This window comes from Eschrichtius robustus, chromosome 1 (assembly GCF_028021215.1).
Source record: "Eschrichtius robustus isolate mEscRob2 chromosome 1, mEscRob2.pri, whole genome shotgun sequence".
Classification (NCBI taxonomy): domain Eukaryota; kingdom Metazoa; phylum Chordata; class Mammalia; order Artiodactyla; family Eschrichtiidae; genus Eschrichtius; species Eschrichtius robustus.
The window spans coordinates 30,001,769-30,017,895 of record NC_090824.1 but is presented as its reverse complement, the minus strand read 5'-3'; the positions used below and the strand labels follow the sequence as shown (position 1 = coordinate 30,017,895).

The window sequence follows — 16,127 nt, the reverse complement described above, 5'->3', positions numbered from 1 at the left end:
CTGTGCTAAAATCAAGGTGTTGGCAGGACAACATACCTTTTTGAAGGCTCTAGGGGACAATCTGTTTCCTTGCCTTTTCTGGCTTCTAGAAGCCTCCCACATCCCTTGGATTGTGGCCCCTCCCTCCATGTTCAAAGCCAGCAAAGTCCCATTTCTCTGACCCTTTTTCTGTGGCCACATCTCTCTCTCACTGACTGCACCTGGGAAAAGTCCTTGTCTTTCAAGGACTCATGTGATTAGACTAAGCCCAGCTGGATAATGCGGGATAACCACTCCATCTCAAAGACCTAAACCCATTACATTTGCAATGTGTCTTTTGCCATGTAAGGCAGTATATCCACAGGTTCCAAAAAAGATGTGGACATCTTTTTTGGGGGACGGGGGGGAGGTGGGCATTTTTCTGCCTTCCACACTGTGTATTAAACTTTTAAACACAAGATGTGGCCCCATCTTCTGCATCTCCTTCCACACAGCTAAAGTCTTAGGTGTACCGAGGCCTCCCTGGGAGCTACCCTGGCACTGGTGTAGTGACTCAGGGAGCCGGCTCTGGAGCAAGACTGCCTGGGTTTCTTACCAATAATCTCATTATTCAAGTCTCATTTGGCCTTGGACAGTTTACCTTTCCTAAGTATCACTGTGTTTATCTGTTCCCAATAAGAAGCAGATAGCAAACTCAATTAGAGTAACTTGAGAATATAATAAAGAGATTTTAGGTCCTCTGACATTGCTAGAATGTTTCATTGGTCGGTATTCATTTTCCTCATTTGCCTTGTATCTGACCTTCTGCAGTCAGAGATTCCTTGTTCCGTGGCTTGCCCAAAGGACCTGCTCCACTCATATTTGCAAACAAACAATAGATTCTTCTACAGGAGAGACAATGCCTTCTAAGGCATGACTATTGCAGCCAAGCTCAGGGGAAAGTCATTTCCCCTAAAGTGTCATCAACAAGCCACTTGTCCACTGACCTAGAACGTCATTCTTGCCTGCTTTTCTCTTCAGTTAAATGGGGAACAATGTTTTCCATAAAAGTAATTTATGAAGCACTACATATCGTAATAGTAAAACCATAAAAATGGGACTTCCCTGGTGGCACAGTGGTTAAGAATCCGCCTGCCAATTCAGGGGACACGTGTTCGAGCCCAGGTCCAGGAAGATCCCATATGCCGCGGAACAACTAAGCCCGTGTGCCACAACTACTGAGCCTGCACTCTAGAGCCCGCAAGCCACAGCTACTGAGCCCACGTGCCACAACTACTGAAGCTTACGCGCCTAGAGCCTGTGCTCCACAACAAGAGAAGCCACTGCAATGAGAAGCCCACACACTGCAACGAAGAGTAGACCCCACTCGCCGCAACTAGAGAAAGCCCACGTACAGCAACAAAGACCCAACGCAACCAAAAATAAATAAATAAGATAAACAAATTTATTTTAAAAAAGACCCATAAAAATAAGCTTCCAGGAGACAAAGCAAATAACACTGCTTCATCCTTCTAGCCTGGCACTGCCCCTGGGTGATGTCAGGATCAGTCCATTGGGGAACTGGCTCCTAGCTGGACTGGTACTTAGGTGCCTATTTAGCAATTCCTTGAACACTGTTGCTAAGGTTCATGGAATCTTGAGATTTCTGTTTACTTAACGCATTTCCAAAGCAGAATGATCTTAAAAATGTAAATACCGAATTTACTTTAAATGGCAGATATCACTACCCCTAAATCCATGATACATTAAGTATCCCATTCAATGCTGGATTCCAAGATAAAGTTCTTTAAGAATATAGTACTCATGTCATTCATTCATTCATTCATTTACTGATGCATACATTTGATTATTCATTCAATAAATATTTACTGAGCACCCACAATTAGGATTAAATGGTGAGCAAAACCATTTAATCTAATGAGAAATACAAGTACGAATTAAAGTGATAATTGATAGAGAGAAAAGATAGAGGGTTCTATAAGAGCTTATAACAGAAGCACCAAGAAACCATAGACAGATTTTAGGTTAAAGGATCAAATTTTTTCCTCTAAGAGCATCAACAGGCTGCATGTAGAGAACAGGTCAGAGAAAAATCAAGATCTGCCTAACCATCCTTCATGAATATTCTTTAATACAGTGTCTTTGTGGCAGAGAGTGTTACTTGGTTAACCCAACCCCATTTCCATTCTCCTATTCCCATAGTTCCATGTGGTGTAGAGGCTGGAAAAGCTAATTACCCTCTTCCCAGCTTCCTTTGCAACCACATGTAGCCATGTGACCCTGTTCTGGCCAGTGAGACTAGAACAGAGATCTGTTGGGATCTTCTGGGAAGGAATATACTTTTCCAGATAAAAGGAACAAGTACAGCTGTACCAACACTCCCTGCTTCTTCCCACCTTTCTTCTTCTTTAACATAGAAGTGACGTCTAGAGCTGCGGTAGCTTTCTGGAAACTGTGAAGGAAAAGCCAAGATGGCGATTCATGTAGGACTGAGTAACTGCAGTAATGCCAGCAGCCACCCACATGGATATTACTTGTTATGGGGGGAAAATAATACCTCATGTTTGGATTTTGGATTTTTTAAAATTTTTTATTGAAGTATAGCTGGTTTACAATGTTGTGTAAGTTTCTGGTGTATAGCAAAGTGATTCAATTTTATATATATAACTATATATGTATATATTGTTTTTCAGATTCTTTTCCACTATAGATTATTACAAGATATGGAATATAGTTCCCTGTGCTACACAGTAAGACATTGTTGTTTATCTGTTTTACATACAGTAGTGTGTGTATGTTAATTCCAAACTCCTAATTTATCCTTCCTCCCCTCTTTTCCCTTTTGTAACCATAAGTTTGTTTTCTATGTCGGTGAGTCTGTTTCTGTTTTGCATGTAAGATCATTTGTATCATATTTTAGATTCCACATATAGGTGATATCATATGATATTTGTCTTTCTCTGACTTACTTAGTATGATAATCTCTAGGTCCACCCATGTTGCTGCAAATGGCATTATTTCATTCTTTTTTATGGCTGAATAATATTCCATTGTATATATGTTATGACATCTTCTTTATTGGTTCATCTGTCAATGGACATTTAGGTTGCTTCTTTGTCTTGGCTATTGTAAATACTGCTGCAATGAACATTGTGGTACATGACTCTTTTTTTTTTTTAATTTTTATTTATTTATGGCTGCATTGGGTCTTCGTTTCTGTGCGAGGGCTTTCTCTAGTTGTGGCAAGCGGGGGCCACTCTTCATCGTGGTGCGCGAGCCTCTCACTATCGCGGCCTCTCTTCTTGCAGAGCACAGGCTCCAGACTCGCAGGCTCAGTAATTGTGGCTCACGGGCCCAGTTGCTCCGCGGCATGTGGGATCCTCCCAGACCAGGGCTCGAACCCGTATCCCCTGCATTGGCAGGCAGATTCTCAACCACTGTGCCACCAGGGAAGCCCCATGACTCTTTTTGAATTATGATTTTCTCAGGGTATATGCCCAGTAGTGGGATAGCTGGGTCGTATGGTAGTCTATTTTTAGTTTTTTAAGGAAACTCCATACTGTTCTCCCTAGTGGCTGTATCAATTTACATTCCCACCAACAGTGCAAGAGGGTTCCCTTTTCTCCACACCCTCTCCAGCGTTTGTGGTTTATACATTTTCTGATGATGCCCATTCTAACTGGTGTGAGGTGATACCTCATTGTAGTTTTGATTTTTATTCCTCTAATAATTACTGAGTTGAGCAGCTTTTCATGTCCTTCTTGGCCATCTGTATGTCTTCTTTGGAGTAATGTCTATTTAGGTCTTCTGCCCATTTTTTGATTGGGCTGTTTGTTTTTTTGATATTGAGCTGCATGAGCTGTTTATATATTTTGGAGATTAATCCTTTGTCCATTGATTCGTTTGCAAATATTTTCTCCCATTCTCAGGGTGGTCTTTTCATCTTGTTTATGGTTTCCTTTGCTTTGCAAAAGCTTTTAAGTTTCATTAGGTCCCATTTGTTTCTTTTGGTTTTTATTTCGATTACTCTAGGAGGTGGATCAAAAAAGATCTTGCTGTGATTTATGTCAAAGAGTGTTCTTCCTGTGTTTTCCTCTAAGAGTTTTATAGTGTCCGGTCTTACATTTAGGTCTCTAATCCATTTTGAGTTTATTTTTGTGTATGGTGTTAGGGAGTGTTCTAATTTCATTCTTTTACATGTAGCTGTCCAGTTTTCCCAGCACCACTTATGAAGAGACTCTCTTTTCTCCATTGTATATCCTTGCCTACTTTGTCATAGATTAGTTGACCATAGGTGCGTGGGTTTATCTCTGGGCTTTCTATCCTGTTCCATTGATCTATATTTCTGTTTTTGTGCCAGTACCATATTGTCTTTATTACTGTAGCTTTGTAGTATAGTCTGAGGTCAGGGAGTCTGATTCCTCCAGCTCTGTTTTTTTCCCTCAAGACTGCTTTGGCTATTCGGGATCTCTTGTTTCTCCATGGAAATTTTAAGATTGTTTGTTCGAGTTCTGTAAAAATTGCCATTGGTAATTTGATAGGGATTGCCTTGAATCTGTAGATTGCTTTGGGTAGTATAGTCATTTTCACAATATTTATTCTTCCAATCCAAGAACATGGTATATCTCTCCATCTGTTGGTATCACCTTTAATTTCTTTCATCAGTGTCTTATAGTTTTCTGCATAGAGGTCTTCTGTCTCCTTAGGTAGGTTTATTCCTACGTATTTTATTATTTTTGTTGCAGTGGTAAATGGGAGTGTTTCCTTAATTTCTCTTTCAGATTTTTCATCATTAGTGTATAGGAATACAAGAGATTTCTGTGAATTAATTTTGTATCCTGCAACTTTACCAAATTCATTGATTAGCTCTAGTAGTTTTCTGGTGGCATCTTTAAGATTCTCTACGTATAGTGTCATGTCGTCTGCAAACAGTGACGGTTTTACTTCTTCTTTTCCAATTTGTATTCCTTTTATTTCTTTTTCTTCTCTGATTGCCATGGCTAGGACTTCCAAAACTATGTTGAATAATAGTGGCGAGAGTGGACATCCTTGTCTTGTTCCTGATCTTAGAGGAGATGCTTTCAGTTTTTCACCATTGAGAATGATGTTTGCTGTGGGTTTGTCGTTTATGGCATTTATTATGTTGAGGTAGGTTCCCTCTATGTCCGCTTTCAGGGGAGTTTTTATCATAAATGCATGTTGAATTTTGTCAAAAGCTTTTTCTGCATCTATTGAGATGATCATATGGTTTTTATTCTTCAATTTGTTATTATGGTGTATCATATTGATTGATTGGTGTATATTGAAGAATCCTCGCATCACTGGGATAAATCCCACTTGATCATGTTGTATGATCCTTTTAATGTGTTGTTGGATTCTGTCTGCTAATATTTTGTTGAGGATTTCTGTATCTATATTCATCAGTGATATTGGTCTGTAATTTTCTTTTTTTGTAGTGTCTTTGTCTGGTTTTGGTATCAGGGTGGTGGTGGCCTCATAGAATGAGTTTAGGAGTGTTCCTTCCTCTGCAGTTGTTTGGAAGAGTTTGAGAAGGATGGGTGTTAGCTCTTCTCTAAATGTTTGATAGAATTCACCTGTGAAGCCATCTGGTCCTGGACTTTTGTTTGTTGGAAGATTTTAAATCACAGTTTCAATTTCATTACTTGTGATTGGTCTGTTCATATTTTCTATTTCTTCCTGGTTCAGTCTTGGAAGGTTATACCTTTCTAAGAATTTGTCCATTTCTTCCAGGTTGTCCATTTTATTGGCATAGAGTTGCTTGTAGTAGTCTCTTAGGATGCTTTGTATTTCTGCTGTGTCCGTTGTAACTTCTCCTTTTTAATTTCTAATTTTATTGATTTGAGTCCTCTCCCTCTTTTTCTTGATGAGTCTGGCTAATGGTTTATCAATTTTGTTTATCTTGTCAAAGAACCAGCTTTTAGTTCTCTTGATCTTTGCTATTGTTTTCTTCTTTTCTATTTCATTTATTTCTGCTCTGATCTTTATGATTTCTTTCCTTCTACTAACTTTGGGTTTTGTTTGTTCTTCTTTCTCTAGTTCCTTTAGGTGTAAGGTTAGATTGTTTACTTGAGATTTGTCTTGTTTCTTGAGGTAGGTTTGTATTGCTATAAACTTCCCTCTTAGAACTGCTTTTGCTGCATCCCATAGGTTTTGGATCATTGTGTTTTCATTGTCATTTGTCTCTAGGAACTATTTGATTTCCTCTTTGATTTCTTCTGTGATCTCTTGGTTATTTAGTAACGTACTGGTTAGCCTCCATGTGTTTGTGTTTTTTACGTTTTTTCCCTGTAATTGATTTCTAATCTCATAGTGTTGTGGTCAGAAAAGATGCTTGATATGATTTCAATTTTCTTAAATTTACTGAAGCTTGATTTGTGACCCAAGATGTGATCTATCATGGAGAATGTACCATGTACACTTGAGAAGAAAGTGTAATCTGCTGTTTTTGGATGGAATGTCCTATAAATATCAATTAAATCTATCTGGTCTATTGTGTCATTTAAAACTTGTGTTTCTTTATTAATTTTCTGTTTGGATGATCTGTCCACTGGTGTAAGTGAGGTGTTAAAGTCCCCCACTATTATTGTGTTCCTGTCGATTTCCTCTTTTATAGCTGTTAGCAGTTGCCTTATGTATTGAGGTGTTCCTATGTTGGGTGAATATATATTAATAATTGTTATATCTTCTTCTTGGATTGATCCCTTGATCATTATGTGGTGTCCTTCCTTGTCTCTTGTAACAGTCTTTATTTTAAAGTCTATCTTATCTGATACAAATATTGCTACTCCAGCTTTCTTTTGATTTCCATTTGAATGGAATATCTTTTTCCATCCCCTCACTCTCAGTCTGTATGTGTACTTAGGTCTGAAGTGGGTCTCTTGTAGACAGCATATATATGGGTCTTGTTTTTGTATCCATTCAGCAACCCTGTCTTTTGGTTGGAGCATATAATACATTCACCTTTAAGGTAATTATCAATATGTATGTTCCTGTTACCATTTTCTTAATTGTTATGGGTTCGTTTTTGTAGGTCCTTTTCTTCTCTTGTGTTTCCCACTTAGAGAAGTTCCTTTATCATTTGTTGTAGAGCTGGTTTGGTGGTGCTGAATTCTCTTAGCTTTTGCTTGTCCATAAAGCTTTTGATTTCTCTGTTGAATCTGAATGAGATCCTTGCCAGGTAGAGTAATCTTGGTTGTAGGTTCTTCCCTTTCATCACTTTAAATATATCATGCCACTCCCTTCTGGCTTGTAGAGTTTCTGCTGAGAAATGAGCTGTTAACCTTATGGGAGTTCCCTTGTATGTTATTTGTCATTTTTCCCTTGTTGCTTTCAATAATTTTTCTTTGTCTTTAATTTTTGTAAGTTTGATTACTATGTGTCTCAACATGTTTCTCCTTGGGTTTATCCTTTATGGGACTCTCTGCACTTCCTGGACTTGGGTGGCTATTTCCTTTCCCATGTTAGGGAAGTTTTCGACTATAATCTCTTCCAATATTTTCTCTGGTCCTTTCTCTCTCTCTTCTCCTTCTGGGACCTCTATAATGCGAATGTTGTTGCATTTAATGTTGTCCCAGAGGTCTCTTAGGCTGTCTTCATTTCTTTACATTCTTTTTGCTTTATTCTGTTCCATGGCAGTGAATACCACCATTCTGTCTTCCAGGTCACTTATCCGTTCTTCTGCCTCAGTTATTCTGCTACTGATTCCTTCTGGTGTAGTTGTCATTTCAGTTACTGTATTGTTCATCTCTGTTTGTTTGTTCTTTAATTCTTCTAGGTCTTTGTTAAACATTTCTTGCATCTTCTCGATCTTTGCCTCCACTGTTTTTCTGAGGTCCTGGATCATCTTCACTATCATTATTCGGAATTCTTTTTCTGGAAGGTTTTTTTTCTGGAAGGTTTTGTTTTTCTGGGGTTTTATCTTGTTCCTTCATCTGGTACATAGCCCTCTGCCTTTTCATCTTGTCTATCTTTCTGTGAATGTCTTTTCTCTTCCACAGGCTGTAGGATTGTAGTTCTTCTTGCTTCTGCTGTCTGCCCTCTGGTGGATGAGGCTATGTCATATGACAATATTTTTATATTACTTTATAAGTTTACCTGCAAACTCTGGAACTCCACACTCCAGATGCCCTCCTTTTCACATGCTGCCTCTCCCCTTCTGCACCATGTATCTTTTTAAATTATCGTTTTATCCAGATATATGCCCAGGGGTAGGATTGCAAGATCATATGGTAGCTCTATTTTTAGTTTTTTAAGGAACCTCCATACTGCTCTTAGTTTGGATTTTTTTAAACTTTCCGTCAAAAGCATTCTAGGCTGATACAGTGATTCAAAGTAAGTTTAACTGAATACAAGTTAGCAGGCATTGCAATCATTGTCATAGCTAGCACAGGGAATCTCAAAAGTCTGTTCCTGACTTTGAAATCAGTCTTTTGAATGGGCTGGAGGAAAAGGGTGGAAGTCTTGATGGTTCCCCCTCTGAGGGTCTCTGAAAGTGGTATTCCTTAGTGTTTCTAACTTCTTTGGAACTCATACTTGGCTCTGCTGTCTCCAACACAGGCTACATCCCTGAGTCTTTCTGAAATTTATTAGTCCATGATGAAGAGGAACAGATTCTCTCTTTTACCTACTTTTTGTAACCATAGAAACTAAATCAGTGCCTGGCACTTTGTAGATGCTCATTAAATGTCCACTAAACCAGTAGGTCAAGCTGAGGACATTTAAATGTTGAGAATAGCAGTGTGTGGTGTTTTTAAAAATAAAAGTGAGAAATGGTCTGATCTTATGGAACACATATGGGACAGACCATACTCAGTGGAGCATGCCCATTTTGGATTAAGAAATATGATAATCACTTGCCAGCTCTGATTTCTGCCTCTGGGCTGATAAGATGTGTCCAAAGATTCATTTTCACTCATTCGCAGACACCAAGATAGAAGAGGTTTTTAATGAATGCAGGAGCTGAAGTAACAGTCATTAGTAGCTAGAAATAGGCAACTGATTGCTAAGTCAAGATGAAATGCTTCAATAAAAAAGACCTTCATGCCTGAGGCATACTCTGCCTTCTTTGCTGAAGTTGTGGTGTATTTTTTTTTTTAATGATGGCAACATAGTTTGCCTGTTCTTGACGTTTTCTAATCTTCCACTGAGGAAAGATTGGAGGAGCTAAATAAATTAGTTATCAGATAATTAATTTACACAAACAAAACTAATATTGGCCCTTAGTCATTTCTGTTAGGCATGCCATCTATCCAAACAGAGATGGAGCTGGCCAAGAAAGGGCAGTGTCAAGGCCTCTTTGGATCATGTCTCTGTCTGGCTTCTGATGCCATCTGTCTGAAATGATTTCTAAAAACATCAAAAATCCCTGGTCCTGCCCAGCACCTTTCCCCCACCTTGCACTGCTCAGCACTGGGAAGCGTTCTGCATGGATCCACCTGGCAGATGGGCAGGATGGTAACCCAGGGGCCTGATTGCTGGTCCTATTCCTTCCTTGCAGACACAGCTTTGCATTTGTCAAGTCAGAGAAGTCTCTCATGTTTTAGAACTAGAAATCTTAGCTTAGCAACCAGAGCTATCGCTGTAGAGATGAGGGAAGTGAAGTCCAGAGAGGTTAAGTAGCTTGTCTAAGGTCAACACAGCAAAACAGTGAAGCTGAGGCTGGCATTTCTCTTGGGCCTCAGACCAGTGTTCTTCCTACTGTCCTTCTGTGGCTTCAGTTTGTAAAGGGAGGATTGCTTCTCCCCACTCCTCTCTTATACCCCATGGTTATTTCAGTGAATTATGTCTACTGTCCTCATAATATTCCTTTTCATTTCAAAGAAAACCCACTCTATGGTATAGTGCTTTCCATTTTTCCTGCTGTTTGGAAGGATGTTTTACCTGCTTGTCAGTGCTGAGCTCTGAGCTCCTTAGAGAAGGGCGTTTGGTTGTTGTGAGCCATCCAGGCAGAACTGGCCGAGCTGGCCACGTGGTTTCTCCGCATCACTTGGCTGTCAGATAAGGGCCACCTGCTTATTGATTGGCACAGTGTAACTTAGGTCCAACATGCTCCCTGATGACACAGAACTTCAGGGAATTGATGTTGCTCTTCTTCAGGAACAAAAGGTACCAGAAGTTAGATGGAACTGAACAGTCAAGAAAACAAAAGTATATACCTCCCGTCTCCCCATTCCCAACCCAGGAGCTGTGATCTGCCAATAGAGGATAAGTCCAACCAAGCCCCTGGGACAAAGAGAGAAAATGCTGAGCAACAAGACGTCAACAGTCATTGGGCCAAAATAAACCTTGAGATGGTTGAGAATCTGATTATCTGGATCAATTTCTCTTTTTTCTCCTTTATCCTCTTAGGACTGAGCTAAACGTTCCCTTCAATGCAAACAGTATTAAGTGCCTTGTATCTAAAAAGCATGTTGGCAGGCACTGGTTGAGGATAAAAGATGAATCTTAGATTTGATAGACAGAGCTTGGGCATTGGAGACAGGAAGACTTGGGTAAGAATCCTGGCTTTGCCACTTAATAGCTGTGTGTCCTTGGATAAATGACTTAACCTTTCTGAGCCTTAATTTCAGTATCTTTGTTAAATAAATTTTAAGACTGAGAAAAGTATTAAAATACCTAGGACAGTATTGATCATAACATAGATGTTCTGAAAATGTTTGTCATTATAATTTATATAAGCTCCTGGGAGCCCACTTTTGATCTTTTGGCAGATCTGTACTCTTAGCATTTCTCCGGAAACCATGAAAAACTTTTCAGAGACAGTATTATTAGCTGATGTCACAGTGGACCATGCTATGGAATCAAACTCAGCTATCACAAATTTGCCTGACATAATGTTAGAATAAACCCTAAGAATTTTTAAGCACATCGTGAATGGTATAGATGGAATTTCTGCATTCTTTAAAAGGGTTGGATTCTAGGATGCCCTACCTCTAAGGTTTATTGATTCTTATTATTTGTTGTGGCTTCATCAGTTTTGACAAATGCATTTTTTTTCAGAGCCCTGTGTATCAGTCAGCTATAGCCACAATTTTTCTGCATAGCAAATCACTCCAAACTCAGTGGCATGCAACAATAAGCATGCATTTCTCACTCATGAGTCTGCAGGTCAGCTGAGTTTTGACTGTCTAGCTATGGGTTGGGTCCCTTCTGCTCTAGATGTCTCTCACCTTCCTTGGAACAACAGCCATCTGATGCAGGAGGGCCAGGGAAGGGGGTAAGCATCACCATCCAGGTACATTAAAAGCCTCTGCTCACATCACATTCAATAACATCCCATTAGCCAGGCAAGTCACATGGCTAAGCCCCAAAGTCAAGAAGCAGACTTTCCGCCCACCATGAGGCCAGAACAAGGATCTGGGTGTCTGTTAATTCTGGGGAGCAGTCAAGAATTGGGGATCAATGAAACATTCTTCTACACCTCTGATGCTGTAAACTATTGCTAGAATGTTATCCCCTTCTGGTCATTTAAGGAGATTGTCCTTTGGATCTAGCTGTAACCTCTGACGAGTGATCTACCTCTTGGTACATTGTGGGCCAACATAAGAAGGTAGGTTTTCTTCTTTAGTAGACAGGTCCTTTTAAGATTCAATGGTGTGATAAAGCAACTAAACAGAGCAGAGGAAAAAAGAATCATGGAGATGTCCTCTGTCAGTTTTTAAATCCAGTCCACATCAGAACAGACTGGAACTTTTACCAACTAATGTCATGTCAGGGGTCTAACTGAATCGAAATATTGGCTTTCCTCCAATTTCCAGTGATTTTTCAGGCCATTTCATAAAAAGCAGCAATGTAACTGATACTTCTGGTTTCACATAGCACACTAGATCAAAAGCATAGATTACTTTGAAAATCTGATCATTTTTCTAGGAATAACTCTCCTTGACTATCAATAAGTAATAAATACTCAAACTACTCTGAATCGTTGCGTTGAGTTTAGAGGACAAAAGGTGGGGCTCTAGCTGAGACTATTAACAAGAATGTGGTTGAAAATCCTCCTTATCCTGTCATCTAACAGAATACAGGCCTTCAGAGAATGACCCTTTTTCCTGGTGTGATATATTCAACCACTGCCTAAGGGGCAGGGAGCTTAAGATTCTTTCTCACTATCAGTACTACTCTGGGAAACCAAGAAATATCCAGGGGAGAATGGTCTTCCTGCTTGGCTGCTTCTCTGAGACTCTTACTGGGTGACAGAGCACCCCAGGGTTTAGAAGCCTGATCTCTGGGATATGTGGCTGGGTTCAAGCTCAGATCTACCACTGGGTAGCTGTGTGACCTTGGGAAGGTGGTTTAATCTCTGTGATGTCACTGATGCTGCTCACAGATGGCCCTCTCCTCTCTCTTCCTGGCACCCAGAAGACTGGATCCCCTGGTTCATTTGTGGTTGGGTGGTGACTCGTCCTGTCCAAAGAATTGTGATATTATTATAGTAACGTCTGGGCTATAACATGCAATAACTCATGCAAGAGTCTCCAGAATTCTCTCTCGCCTCTCTAACACAATGAGCAGCAACATTCAAGACGGTGGCTACTCCGTCAGCCTCGGTCCCAGGGTAACTACAATGAACAGATTCGTCCTGGTGATCTCTGATAGACTTGTAGCATGAGAGAAAAATAAACTTGGTTACATTAAACCATTGTGATTTTGAGGGTTATTTGTTACCACAGCTTAACTTAGTCTACCCTGATTGATACACCTCACTAAATCTCAGCTTCTTTATCTGAAAATGAGGATAATAGTGGAATCTAGGCTATGAAGTAATCATGGGAATTAAATAAGATAATATGTCTATAGTACTTAGAATAGTACCTACATAATAAATTCTTAATATATTTTGGCTATTGTATATTATTATTATTATTACGTTATATCTTATGCTAACTTTGTCTCTAACAAGCTACCTATTTCTTTCAAATAAGTTGTTAGTCATGTGATTTGAGAAACTCACTTACCCACAAATTGCTATACTAGTACATTAGACTAGGTGAACTCCAGCTTTAAATTTCTAGACTTAAAATTATGTGACTCTACTCTGGAAGCACTCAGAGAATCCATCCTGGTGTTTCACATACATTCAATTGCTTAGGGGAACAAAATATGTGATAAAACTAAGCACTATCTTCTTCCCTTTTCCAGTTGCCCTTCCCTACCACTCACCAAACAAAAAGATCTATGTCCTTTTTACAGTTTGCTCTGTATCCTATTCTGAAGTTTTCTGCCCAGGAAATTACATCTGGCTTGTAAATTCTCAGCTACAGATTGGTTTCCCAGTTTAGGCACCTACATCCTTGGTAGTCCGTCTCCTCTCTCTGTTCTGTGTTCAATCTATGTACACAGTATCTTGTCTCGTCAATACAATTTCACCTGGCTCCAGGCCGTAGCCCACCATGGTCTTCTCATGGTAGTGTGGTCTTCTCTAGTCCAAAAGGAGAGGATCGTGTTCTTGTTCCATCTTAGTCCTGGCTAAAGGTGACGCCCCTCATGCCACCACTCACAACCATGAGACTTGTCCTCCAACTTCTCCACATCAGCACTTTCCATATCTTGATTTATATTCTTTATTTTTTCCCCTATGTGACTCTGGCTGAATCCTTCTCTGGTCCCAAAGGCAGCCCCGCCTATACTTCTAACAGCAGTATGTTAATAATGTTAGGTTAAACTATAGGAAATGGCCATTTTTAGGTTGAATGTGGCAATTTCATATGGCTCAACCTATATATAAACCCAATTTAGGAAAGAGGAGGAATTTCATCACATACATATTGAATTGCATGTTGGATCCAATCCTATCAAGAATTTCTTTCTCCTTACTTGCTGAACTGGGGGCAAGTGGTTGTTCTTACAGACCATGCTTTATGCTATTTATATATAACCCCCTGGCCTCCCTATCCCCAGCACTTGGCCCGTAGCAGATCCTGCTACTACGTTTATTGACTGAGGCAGAGGCTTTTCCTAATATCTCTTATTGGCATCCATGTTCCCACATTTTGGCTATTTATAAAGGTACTGTTTACTATTACTTTGTGAGATACAATAACACTTCTTTTCTTTAATCTCTTTCAGATTGAAGACATCATTACAAAGATGCAAGATGACAAGACAGGTGGTGTGCCTATCAGAACAGTCAAGAGCTTTCTCTCCAAAATCCCCAGTGTTGTCACAGGTAAATGTTCTCCTTACAAGATGTTGATGGCAACAAGGAAGTGTTGCTGAAGTGTTGTGTAGCCTTGACTGTGACCTGGGAGGTGTCTAATAGTTTGTGAATAGCAAAGATGATATGTTCACTGTGCTTCTTATATAAAGTCAAGTTCTGATCCTGGTTTCTAGGAAGAAACTACTCTTTGCCAGTCATTAAGAATGGTCTAACCATGACCAGCCTATGGTTGAGACTTCTGGAAAGAAACAAACTCATTAACGAACTGGCTAGCCCATCAGCCATTTCGCCTATGGGGTGTACACAAGCACAGAAATATTAAGGAAATTATTTTAGTTTTAAACAAGCTTTAAAAAAAGTCTTATATTCAAATTCTATAAAATGCTTTAAAGTGTTTTAACTCATTGTACTTGAACTCTTGAAAGAAGTGGTTTTAAAATGTTTTTCTGCATTACTTTGGGGTTTTTGTGTGTTTTCTGTGCTCAAATATCTCTTTAAAAATTGTTAATTGTGAAATCTATCAAACACATGGGTATAGTTTCAAGAAGAAGAATAGAACAGGTCACATGTACCACCATGCCGCTTCATAAATAACACATCCTCGGTATCTTAGAGCCTCTAGGGAACGTAGTGGATGGCATCTACCTCCCTTTCTGCCAGAGGAACCACTATCTACTTTTATATTAAACAAATTGTTGCTTTTCCTCACAATCTTTCCACATAGGTGTGTATACCTTACTATCCAAACCAATAACCAAATAAATTAAGATAAAATTTTAGATGATTCCCTATCAAAATCTGCTATTTGCTTTCCCATTTGGGGGAAAATGCACACCTATAGAATAGCTAAAATAAAAATCCTGACAATACCAAGTGTCAGTGAGGTTATGGAGCAACTGGAACTCTCATAAGCTGTTGGTGGGAAGGTAAAATGATGCAGCTACTCTGGAAGTTTCTTACAAAGTTAAACATATCCTTACCATGTGACCCAGCAATCCCACTCCTAGGTACTTATCCAAGAGAAATAGAACTTGCATTCAGACAGAAACTTGTCAATATTCGTAGCAACTTTATTCATCATCTCTGAAGACTGGAAACAACCCAGATGTCCTTCAGTGGGTGAATGAATAAACAGACTGTGGTACATCCATATCCAGCAATAAAAAGGAGAGAACTATTGATGCATGCACCAACTTGGATTAATCTCGAAGTCATTTGTCTGAATGAAAAAAAAATCCATCTCAGAAGGTTAGATACTATATGAATCCATTTGTAGGACATTCTAAAAAATAAATAAACCAAAAAAAAAAAACCTATAGTGATAGAGAGCAGATCAATAGTTGCCAGGGATTGGGAGTTGGGGGAGTTATGGAATGACAGAACAGTTCTGTATTCTGATTGGGTTAGTGGTGGTGACATGAATCTATACATAGGTCAATATTCATAGAACAGCACACCAAAAAAAAAAAAAGAGTCAATATACTATATGTCACTTTAAAAAATAAATGTACTCAGTTGAGGTACCCATAAGTATCCCAACTTATTATTCAGACTGTCACTGTCTGAACTCAAGTACCAAGTAGATTTGGATAATGAAAGATGCTTGCATTCTTAGTATTCTCTCATTCTGAAATTTATATAAATGGAATTATACCCTAATATTGGCTAGTATATATTTTTTCACCCATTTCTGCATTTTGCTTGATAAAATGTTGTTCAGGATTTTGTATCTATTTTCATGGGCAAGATTGGACTGTTGGTTTTCTTATTTACCCTCGTTGCTGGTTTCAGTACCAAATTTATGCTGGTTTCAGTACCAAATTTATGCTAGTTTCATAAGATGAACAACGGCATATATCTCTTTCATTGACATTGTGGTGTTCTCTGAAAAATAATTTTACCTTTAATCTAGCTTTCAGGTGTTTATTTCAATTATTCTATTTTTATTTATTAGAGTTCCATCTGGTTCTTC

The 16,127-nt window shown here is 39.1% G+C and overlaps 1 protein-coding gene across 1 annotated transcript in view; it reads left to right on the top strand.

Moving 5' to 3' along the window:
• RGS6 (regulator of G protein signaling 6) overlaps positions 1 to 16,127 on the top strand; it is a 564,680-nt gene that overhangs the window by 365,908 nt on the left and 182,645 nt on the right. The window contains exon 3 of the mRNA XM_068562720.1: positions 14,065 to 14,164. Coding sequence (XP_068418821.1) covers positions 14,065 to 14,164 — 100 coding nt within the window. The remainder of the gene's footprint in view (positions 1 to 14,064; positions 14,165 to 16,127) is intronic.